Below are 12,187 nucleotides of genomic sequence, written 5' to 3'. Positions count from 1 at the left end.
TAATTTTTTGCACGGCTAGCTTTGATCCCAATAATTGTGGATCGCTCGTTATGAAAGTGTGCGAAAAAGTAAACCCCATTTAAAATACATTGTTACTTCACGCACACTTTAAATCCTTCACGCACTGCTACTCTGCTACCTATAATGACAGTTTTCACAAACTAAAAACGTATGCATAATATGAGATAGAGTAGATAAACGTAATTTTTTAACAACAACTAATTAATATAGCTAATAATTGGTAAATATGTGGAATGTTTCACATAAAAATTTCATAGAATATTGATTCTGAGTATTTTTGGACGAGCCCACTAAAATATTCACTGACTTTGAAGAGAGCAACATTATCGAGCGGATTTAAAAAATACTACTATAAAAAAGTATGTCCAATAAAAAGTTGCAAGGTATAATACATCCAAATGTCTTTCCCGTAACATTTATGTTGGCTAATCTACGTAGATTGTGTGGTTTATTCCCAAACATTAAACAAAATTAAAGTTTATTTTATTTCTCTATACCAAACGGCATAGGCCTGGATCTCGCGTACCAAAAAAAAGTTGATAAATAATAAGCTGAAATTTTGTTAATAGTTTAACGGTGTCTAGTCGGATAAACTTTGATGTACGGGAACACTGGAACAGGTGAAGTTTTAATTGTGGAACCGTTTAAAAATTTGGAATGTCAGATTACGAAAACGTCCCATGTATTTTATCGGGCAGAACATCCAATTATTGATTTGTTACCTTTTCATTAAACTCTCATGCAAAAATCAGACTGCTATTACTAACCGATATGATTCCTGTTATTTGACATATTCTTCGTGTTCCACTCGTCAAAATGCCCAGTTGGTGCTAAACACCAGTCTGATTTTTGCATGAGAGTTTAATGAAATGGTAACAAATCAATTAGAACTTCTATCCGACAAAATACATGGAACGTTTCGTAGTCTGACGTTCGAAATTTTTAACCTGTCCCGAAATTAAAGCTCCCCTGTTCCAGTGTTCCCATACATCAAAATTTGTCCGACTAGACACCGTTAAGCTATTAACAAAATTTCATCTTGCTATTAATCAACTTTTTTTGGTACGCGGGATCCAGGTCTATATGTAGGTATTTTATCAAGAAAATACTAACAAAAAATGTAACTTACAAAAAAACCAAAAAGTTGGTTCTTCTTTGTCAAATGCCAAAATTGAAAGTTTCAACGTGAGATATGAACAAACCAATTAATTTTTCGGAGAATACTGATATAACCTTTTTTGTAGTGCTTGAAAAATCTTTACTTTTATTTTTTTTTATAAGTCTCTAGAAGAGAACCAATCCTAAAGTTAGTTATGACAAGAATAAGATTGGTCTGTATTTTTTTCAGCGACAAAAACGTGAAAATTGTTCCCTAATTACCTAAAATAGCACGCTGAAAATTTGTTAATAGCTTAACGGTGTCTAGTCGAACAAACTTTGATGCACGGGAACACTGGAACAGGGGAAGTTATAATTTTGGAACAGGTTAAAAATTTGGAACGTCAGACTACGAAAACGCCCCATGTATTTTGTCCGACAGAACTTCCAATCGATTTGTTACCATTTTATTAAACTCTCATGCAAAAATCGGACTGCTATTTTATCACCAACATAATTCCTGTAATTTGAAATGTTCTACGTGTCGGACTTATTAAAGCGCCCAAATATTTGTCGGATAAAATTTTTTTCATATTATATAAACTTTGTTATTGATGTTTATTACAAAATATACTTAAAAACAGCCTGCTAGTTTTCACAATCAAAATCACGTTCCACAATTAAAACTTTCCCTGTTCCAGTGTTCCCATACATCAAAGTTTGTCCGACTAGACACCGTTAAACAATTATGTAACAAACTTTCAGCTTGCTATTATTCAACTTTTTGTTGGTACGCGGGATCCAGGCCTAGCATATTTGATGATTCCACATAATGTTTTAAGGTTTAAGGTTCTTCATTTTCTAAAGTATATTGTTCTGAAGCTATTTCCTTGTGGCATCTTAATGTTATTTACTTCTTTTGGGAGTAAGCCATAATGTTACTATAAAATTAAGTTTACTTGACATTTCGATTTCCTCTTCGGAAGTCGTTATCACAATACAAAACATTAATAAATTAAACAAATTTTAGAAAGGCGAAACCTAACAGACTCCATTTCCAAATAAATAATATTTGAAAATATAAATCTAAAAGAATTTTTTAGGTCGGAAATAAATTCTTACTTTCACCTATACCCTATCCTTCTACAATTTGCAAGAAGAAAGACTGATAAATGCATAGACATGGGGGATCTAAAATTTGCAACCCACAACACTTCTATTTATCTATGTAAAAGATCAAATTAATGTTGATTCGTAGTACTCAATTCCTGAGTAAGAACGAAGGTAAATAAAGATAGTTAATATTTGATTTAAAAAAACAGTAAAATCCTGTATAAAGGTATATTTAAAATCCCTCAAAAGGGCCACATCAAAATCACAACATAACTAGTTTTCGACTGGTTTACCAGTCATCATCAGTGTTTACGTGCAATGTACATGCTAACCACCAAGATATTGTTTGACAAACACTCGTTTTCAACATATACTCACCGACACAAAAATTGCGCCACTCAAAATTTTTGATTTAGTTTGAAAATTTATAATTTTATTATTTGTACTCCGATTTTCAAGATTCTTGCATCAGTTTGTAATTTCAACTCCGGTAACAAAAATTTTTTGCTTAGATGGCATTATACGGTGATGATTGGACGCGTTGTATTTTCTCCTTACTTCAAAAAGTTCTGTGCAAAAAATTGGAGGGCTGATTTTGTTTCATACTCATTTTGTATTATCTTGGATGTATCCCTAAGATTTTGTTTTCTGAATTATCCAAATATCTCTTTTCTTGTAAAAGCTGCAAATAAAAACACTGCTTTGAAGGTTTACTTAATTAAAAACATCAATCGCACTAAAATTAACAACACAAAACAAAATTAACAACAAAACAAAACAATTCAATTGCGGGTATGTCCAACTCTCGCAGCAACGATACTCGCAATCTGTTTGGCATATAATAAAGATCTGTTGTCTTTGCCTGGGGAACAGCCTGATATTCCTCTACCAGGGCCATAACTGTACCAAATTTTCAGGAGGCCTAGGATGACGGCGAATAGCTATTTTTAATTTATCCCATAAATACTCAATAGGATTGAGATCTGTGCTGCATGCGGGCAATTCTAATCTTATCAATCCAACGTCTATTTTTAGCCTAATAAAATAAAAAAAGTCAAAATGTAAATTCGTACAGGTTAAAACAAATTTTATATCAAAGTTTAGGTGGGCACAAAAGATATTTTCAAGAAAGTATCCAAATCATACAAGGGGATCATTGTTTAAATAATTAAAAAGGGGTCATTTTTGCAAAAAAAATACTTTTTTAACTGCTGAGGTAACTCACTTATTAATGAAGGTCTATCGGATTTTTTTCTGCGAAGTTGAAGCGTAAATCTTTCACATAAGACTTACTAAATTAAATTTGACCCCCTATTTATTTAAATAATTGTATATAAAACTTTAAAAACAAATTTGCAAAAAATTATTTTTAGCGTTTGAAATAAGCACTATAAAATATCTTATTTTACAGACTAAGTGGCGCTATGTTACCAGTATTAAGCAAAAAAAATTGGTCAAAAACTATTTAATATTTTTTGAGATATTGAAATTGTTTATTAAATGTTACTATATTTTCAATTGCAAAAACGCGGTTGTTGCCAAAGAAATATTCACCTGCTTAAGATCTCATTATTTTTATTTTTATGTAGATTTTCAATAAATGTATTGATAAATTCAAATTTCAATTAAACTCCCCCTAAAATGGCATTTGATAATTATTCAAATTTGTTTATAATTTGTTTTTTTAATAACGTCGCGGGGATTAAGTATTTTGAAATGCCGTTTCGATAATTGGGTTCCTGGGAATTTTTTACTAATCAACAAAATTTTTTTGTCGTTTTTCTTCTTTTTTTTTCTTGGAGTTATATTACTACGGGCCCTTTTAGGGTTAAATTTTATCAAGAATGTCGAATCTCTGAGTTGTAGATTCTAGACCTAAAAATATTAAGATTTATGTAGATAAGGACACACCATTAAACTTGATAAAAATAATAAACTTAAAGATAAAACCCATAACTAAATTAAAATTCATGCTGACGTTTCAATTATTACTTTAATCATCGTCAGAATAATAAGTTTCTTGAGCGGATGCTTTACAATAATTTTAAAGGAACAAACAATAATTAATGAAAACGTAAAAATGACATTGACAATCATTGGGTTAAGTCAATAATTTCAAACACGCCATGTCTTGTTGCGTGTTTAAGGGTGGCTTCAAAAGAAATATGTATAATGCCTCCTTGGTGCTGAGTTTCGTTGGAGAACTTGCATGACCAATGATTGAGAAGTCCTTACGACTAATAGGATGGTCAGAATCAGTCATATGTTGAAATACCGCTGAATTTGGAATTGTTCTTGATCGTCTTCCTAAGTGAGGAGTGACACCTAAGTGTTCGCAACATCTGACATTAAAGTGACGTCGAGTCTTCCCGACGTACGTAGCTGCACAGCTACTACATTTGAATTGGTATAGAATGTTAGATGAGAGATCACTAGGAATCATGTCTTTCACATGGAAACGAGATCCTATTCTTTCCAAAGTCGTGAAAGCAAATCTTAATTCTATAGAGGGAAATGCTTTTTTAATTGTTCTACGGATGTTGCGTCGGATTTGTAAGCTGTGGTAACCGTCTATATAGAAGTTTGATATAGATCTTTTCTTTGATTTCTTCTACTTTGCTGTTTGGTTGGAATTTGTTATTGAAAAAACGTCTGATGTATCTTTCTAAGAAGTTCAACGAAAAACCATTTTTACTTAAGATCACCTTTATGTTTTCTAACTCTTCATGTAGGAATTGCCAGGTTGAACAGATAGTGAAAGCGCGGTGAACAAGTATATTGATTAAACTTGTTTTGTATTTGTTGGGAATGAAGCTATCTGCGTTTATATACAGGCCGGTGAAGGTTGGTTTTCTATATATTGAAGTGGAAAAACCTGAAGGTGATCTGAAGATGTTAATTCCTAAGAAGGGCAGACTTCCATTGACTTCAATTTCACTAGTAAATTTCATATTGTGCTGTTTCTGGTTGACATAATCTAAAAAATGTTGAATGTGATCGGTATGTTTGAAGATGAGAAAAATATCATCCACGTATCGTCTATAAAGAAGTGGCTTAAAATCAATTGGACAGTCAGCTAACCATGTTTTCTCATGGTGACATAGAAAAGTATTCGCGAAAACTGGTCCTAAAGGAGAGCCCAATGCAACGCCATCTATTTGTCTATACACTTTTCCGTCAAAACTGAATAGACATTCTTTGGCAGCTAATTTTAATTGATTTTAAGCCACTTCTTTATAGACGATACGTGGATGATATTTTTCTCATCTTCAAACATACCGATCACATTCAACATTTTTTAGATTATCTCAACCAGAAACACCACAATATGAAATTTACTAGTGAAATTGAAGTCAATGGAAGTCTGCCCTTCTTAGGAATTAACATCTTCAGATCACCTTCAGGTTTTTCCACTTCAATATATAGAAAACCAACCTTCACCGGCCTGTATATAAACGCAGATAGCTTCATTCCCAACAAATACAAAACAAGTTTAATCAATATACTTGTTCACCGCGCTTTCACTATCTGTTCAACTTCAAACGAACAACTAGAAAAGATCTATATCAAACTTCCATATACTGGTTACCACAGCTTACAAATCCGACGCAACATCCGTAGAACAATTAAAAAAGCATTTCCCTCTATAGAATTAAGATTTGCTTTCACGACTTTGGAAAGAATAGGATCTCGTTTCCATGTGCAAGACATGATTCCTAGTGATCTCTCATCTAACATTATATACCAATTCAAATGTAGTAGCTGTGCAGCTACGTACGTCGGGAAGACTCGACGTCACTTTAATGTCAGATGTTGCGAACACTTGTTGATGTTGTGTCACTCCTCACTTAGGAAGACGATCAAGAGCAATTCCAAATTCAGCGGTATTCCAACATATGACTGATTCTGACCACCCTATTAGTCGTAAGGACTTCTCAATCATTGGTCATGCAAGTTCTCCAACGGAACTCAGCATCAAGGAGTCATTATCCATATTTCTTTTGAAGCCACCCTTAAGCACGCAACAAGACATGGCGTGTTAGAAATTATTGACTTAACCCAATGATTGTCAATGTCATTTTTACGTTTTCATTAATTATTGTTTGTTCCTTTAAAATTATTTTAAAGCATCCGCTCAAGAAACTTATTATTCTGACGATGATGAAAGTAATAATTGAAACGTCACCATGAATTTTAATTTATTTATGGGTTTTATCTTTAAGTTTATTATTTTTATCAAATATTAAGATTTAACTAAAATCTCTTAAATAAAATGTGGCCACTTACTGAGTTACAGGGTGTTTTATTTAAAAATTTAAAAACTATTGTTACCAAGTACTTTAAAACTATTTGACGTATTCTTATGATACTTGGCAGAAAGTGTGGCTATTATACACCCTAGTAAATTGTGCTTAATAAACGTTTCTAGCTAGTGCCAGAGGCGTACGACAGGGATAGTGAATGATTGACCCTTCCCAAATTCTACGCCACTGAGTGAATTACTATTTTAGCAAAATTTTTTGATTCTCCAATACTTTGTGTGTAAATAACTTTATTGGTATCGATAAAGTCATCAGTTTGAGAGATATTGGAAATTTAAAATGAATGAATGAATGAATCAAAATAACTATGCCGTTTCATTTTTAGCGTCCAATATCTCGAAAACTAATGACTTAATCGTTACCAGTAAAGAGTATATTATTTACATAGAAAGTATTGTAGAATCGAAAAATTTCGCTAAAATAGTAATTCCCTCAGTGGCGTAGAATTTGGGAAGGGTCAATCATTAACTATCCTCTGTCGTACGCCTCTGGTAGTAGCTAGAAACTTTTATTTATCACAATTTAGTAGACTATATAGTACCCACATTTTCTGCTAAGTATGATAAGGATACGTCAAATATTTTGAAAGTACTTGGTAAAAATAATTTTAAAATTTTTAAATAAAACACCCTGTAACTCAGTAAGTAGCCACATTTTATTTAAGTGATTTTAGACCAATCTTAATATTTTTAGGTCTAGAATCTACAACTTAGAGATACGACATTCTTAACGAAACTTAACCCTAAAAGGGCCCGTAGTAATATAACTTCAAGAAAAAAAAAGAAGAGGAAAAAAAGACAAAAAAATTTGTTAATTAGTGAAAAATTCCCAAGAACCCAATTATCGAAACGGCATTTGAAAGTATTTAATCCCCACGACGTTATTAAAAAAACAAATTATAAACTTTGAATAATTTTAAAATGCCATTTTAGGGGGGAGTTTAACTGAAATTTGAATTTATCAATACATTTATCGAAAATCTACATAAAAATAAAAATAATGAGATCTTAAGCAGGTGAATATTTCTTTGGCAACAACCGCGTTTTTGCAATTGAAAATATAGTAATATTTAATAAACAAATTCAATATCTCAAAAAATATTAAATATTTTTGGACCAATTTTTTTTTTTGGTTAATACTGATAACATATCGCAACTTCTTCTGTAAAATGAGATATTTTATAGTGCTTATTTAAAACGCCAAAAATAATTTTTTGCAAATTTGTTTTTAAAGTTTTATGTATAATTATTTAAATAACTAGGAGGTCAAATTTAATTTAGTAAGTCTTATGTGAAAGATTTACCCTTCAACGTTGCAGAAAATAATCCTATAGACCTTCATTAGTAATTGAATGACCTCAGCAGTTAAAAAAGTAATTTTTTTGCAAAAATGACCCCTTTTTAATTATTTAAACAATGATCCCCTTGTATGATTTGGATACTTTCTTGAAAATATCTTTTGTACCCACCTAAACTTTGATATAAAATTTGTTTCAACCTGTACGAATTTACATTTTGATTTACATGTAGTGTAATTTTATTTTACTAGACTATTTAGATATTTTTATGTTCATGAGTCAATCAGTGTTTTATTTACAAAAAATTGTACAGCTCTTACAAAAAAAGAGATATTCGGATAATTCAAAAAACAAAATTTTAGTAATGCCTCCGCGATAATATGACAGGACTATGAAACAAAATTACTTCTTCAATTTTTCCATAGAATTCGTGTAAGTTAGGAGAAAATACAACGCTTCCATTCACCGCCGTATAATGCCATGTAAACAAAATTTTTTGTTATAAGTATAATAACAAACGATATCAATACATGTACTAGGCTATTGATTATATTCAAAATAAGGTAGCTAAAACGAACTACAACGTTAACGGGGTTTTATTATTTCATATGGTCAAACGACATCTATATATGAAAAAACCTCGGAGTGCTACCATTTAAAGGGGTGCGTTTTTGAGAAATGGGTGAATTAGTCCCTGGGCACAGGTTATATTAGGGTGAGTTCTATGCACTTTTAATACAAACATATCTACATAAAAATTGTTCCTGGTTAAATTTTCTATCTAAATATCACTTTTTAAAGTCAATGATACTTTTTTTTGCAAAAATGTATTCAAAAGAAAAAGCACAAAGAAACCCAAAAGAAATAAATTTTGTTTTTTGTCCCATAACTTTTGTCCACGAGGATATAGGTATAGACATTGCTTTACAGAAAAAAAATCTACATATTTCTTCTTTAAAATGTTGTTTAGCAGAGGTAATTAGGATTTATAGTTTTCGAAATATAATTTTTCAAAGTTCGCCAATCACAGCAATTTTGGGCAATTTTCCTTGTTATTTTGCAAATATTGTTCTGTAACTTTTTTCTACATAACTTTAGGTATATGCAATGGCAATGGTACACGTAATAGGAATAGAAATCAATTACCTTTAAAATGGCCTGCTGTATAACGTTGTACGACTTTTTTTTTAAAGATATTATGGTTTTTCAAGGTTTTATACTTTTAACGATTTTTTATAATATAATATAAAAATAAAGTAATATTATTATATAATATATTATATATAGTATATATAATATAATATTATATTATATATTATATAATAACTAATATAAAAAAATATTACTTTTTAAATTTTTTACGATTATTTTTGAAATTTCTCATTATATTTTTTTTTTCTTGTACATGATATGTATATCTTGTATATATTGCTCAATAAAGTTCAAGTTCAAGTGTTTCTGTTCTTTAAAATGGTGTATCATCTATATTTAAATATATAATTGAAACCGAGTGATTCTTTGATATTTTTTTACCTGTATTATTTAAAATTATTTCTTTTACAAAAATTACATAAACATTAGTCTTAGAAAACATCACTTTAGTTAAAATTATTTAACGACGTTCTACACCTTCGGCAAAGAATTAAGGATTTGCATGAAATTTTAGTGTGTTATAGTTTTCTTAAAAAAACTAAGACTTGATTTTTTAAAAATTGTTTTACCGTGCCGTTTAATTACTATTAAGGGTCAAAGTTAAGTTTTAACATGGGCTCTTATGGGAATTCTTAAAAAGTTAATAACTTTTGACCCAAATTTACGATTTTTAATTATTTGTGCTTAAATTAAAGGTTTTGTTGTAAGAAATAACATATTAAAAAATGAGGATGGTTTACCGTACCATTTATTTTTAATTTATTTATTATAATTAATTCCGTAATTTATTCCGTAATTTCCGTAATTTATTATAATTTATTTTTATAAAGTATTCAATACTGAAACATATGATTTGAGTATTCTGCTATAAATGCATTGTTACCAACTTTCGCTTGCATATAAGTTTCCCCCCCTTTCCTCTGAGAGGCATACCCCGCAACGAAGGTGTAGAACGTCGTTAAGTGTTGACATTTAAAAAATTTTCAAAATCAAAGTCCATCTCTTCGTTAGCATTAGCTTCAATATCTTCCTCTGACACCTCAATTATCTTAGAGTTCCCAAAATTAGTACCCATGCACATGCACCCTTTGCAGAATATTGAACAACTAATTCCTATCTTCCTACAACCGCAGTTTTTTGTACATCCTTTGGTACATTTACATGCTATTTTTTCAAGCAAAGCAGGAGTGGTGCAGGAGTTTTGGCAGTAATTATTGGAATTAATCCATATTTTGAAGTTGCCCGGCCGAGTCAAGTGAATCCAAAGTATTACCTATAAAAAATAAGATTCAATCATAACACCCCATCACATAAAAAAGTTATAATGAGGAATTTAAAAAATAATCCTAAAATCAAAAGTCGTTGCAAGTAAAAGCATATCCTATTCAAAAATAATCCTAGAATTTTTTTATAATACACCATTTTAAAGTAAACAGAATAAGCTTTCTTTTTTCTTATATAATATATACCTAAATGTAGAAAAAAAAAGTTATAATGGGAAATTTAAAAAATAATCTTAAAAAATATAAAAACTCGTTAAAAGTATAAAGTCTTGAAAAAGATAACTTCTTTAGAAGAAGTCGTACAAGATTATACAGTAGAACATTTTAAAGGTAATTGATTTCTATTCCTCTTACATGTACCATTGCATATGCCTAAAGTTACGTAGAAAAAAGTTGCAGAACAATATTTGCGAAATAACAAGGAAAATTGCCCAAAATTGCTATGAGTGGCGAATTTTGAAAAACCATATTTCGAAAACTGTAAATTCTAATGACCTCTACCAAACATCATTTTAAAGAGAAAATATGTAAGTTTTTTTTCTGTGAAGCAATGTCTATACCTATATCACCGTGGACAAAGTTATGGGACAAAAAACAAAATTTCTTTCTTTTGGGTTTCTTCGTGCTTTTTCTTTTGAATATATTTTTGTAAAAAAAAGTAGCTTTGACTTTAAAAAGTTATATTTAGATAGGAAATTTAACCAGGAACAATTTTTATGTAGACGTGTTTGTACCAAAAGTGCATAGAACTCACCCTAATGTAACCTGTGCCCAGTGACTAATTCACCCATTTCCCAAAAACGCACCCCTTTAAATGGTAGCACTCCGCGGTTTTTTCATATATAGAGATTCATTGACCATATGAGATAATAAAACCCCGTTAACGTTGTAGTTCCTTTCTATAGTACATCATCAATAGCCTATACCCGTCTTTGTACCATGGCCTATACCTACAAACAAGAATCTTGAAAATCGGAGTACAAATAATAGAGTTATAAATTGTCAAACTTAATCAAAAATTTTTACTGGCGGAATTTTGTGCCGGTGAGTGTATTTTTTTCTAGTCGCTAATTTTCATTATTTTATCATGATTTGCTTTAATAATCTATTTAGTAGCAATTTTTGCATTATAAGTTTTTAATCCATACTTATCTAACAATATACGAACATTTATATTTCGCAGCCATACGATAAGGAGGTTTTACTGCACTATATCCACTCATGAATAATGTATTAAAAGATTAAGTGCTAAAGATTGTAAAATTGTAAGAACGGATCATTAACATAATTATTATTTTTCAGACCGATTTGTCGCACAACTTACAACAGTTATCAGAACGGGCTCGAACGACCACTGAGTTCATTCAACAGTTAAAAGGACTTAACGAAGAAATAGAGGTGAGTAACCACATCACATGAGAATAATGCTTGAAATAGAACTAACTCTACTAGTACTTAATCTTGATCTTGCTTGTTTTAACGACTTAGTGGTAGAATTGAAATAAACTTATGTAATACAGGGTGTCCCCGAAAATAGTGCGTTCCTTAAAGGTGTAGGTAGAAGGCACAATGTAGAGCAAAAAAATCTTTTTTTTTCTAAATTCAGCCGTTTGACCAAAAAACGAAAATACATTTTGATATGAAAATTGAAGTCTGGCAACAACGAGCTATTCAAACATTGAAATATAGACAGTCACAATTAAAATAGTAGATTTGTAGGATAATTTGATCTGGTAGGTAAAGTAATGTAAATATCAACCACTTCTGCAGGGGTCTAGTGTTTACATTTTTTCTCCCTGTCCGTGATCGTCCCCTCACATCAAACAAACCAAGAATTTGGTTTATTTGGTGTTATTACAAGTTTTTGTAAACAAGCATAAGAACGTTATACGAAAAGCGAC

General features: G+C 30.7%; 1 protein-coding gene across 2 annotated transcripts in view; it reads left to right on the top strand.

The window, feature by feature from the left end:
* LOC114335720 (E3 ubiquitin-protein ligase TRIM9) overlaps positions 1–12,187 on the top strand; it is a 470,622-nt gene that overhangs the window by 292,640 nt on the left and 165,795 nt on the right. For both annotated transcript variants that reach the window (XM_050645194.1, XM_050645193.1), the window contains exon 2: positions 11,589–11,684. In XM_050645194.1, the coding sequence (XP_050501151.1) occupies positions 11,589–11,684 (96 nt within the window). The remainder of the gene's footprint in view (positions 1–11,588; positions 11,685–12,187) is intronic.

The sequence above is a fragment of the Diabrotica virgifera genome, chromosome 3 (assembly GCF_917563875.1).
Source record: "Diabrotica virgifera virgifera chromosome 3, PGI_DIABVI_V3a".
Classification (NCBI taxonomy): domain Eukaryota; kingdom Metazoa; phylum Arthropoda; class Insecta; order Coleoptera; family Chrysomelidae; genus Diabrotica; species Diabrotica virgifera.
The sequence above is the reverse complement of the archived record's forward strand: the minus strand, read 5'-3'. Positions and strand labels throughout refer to the sequence as shown.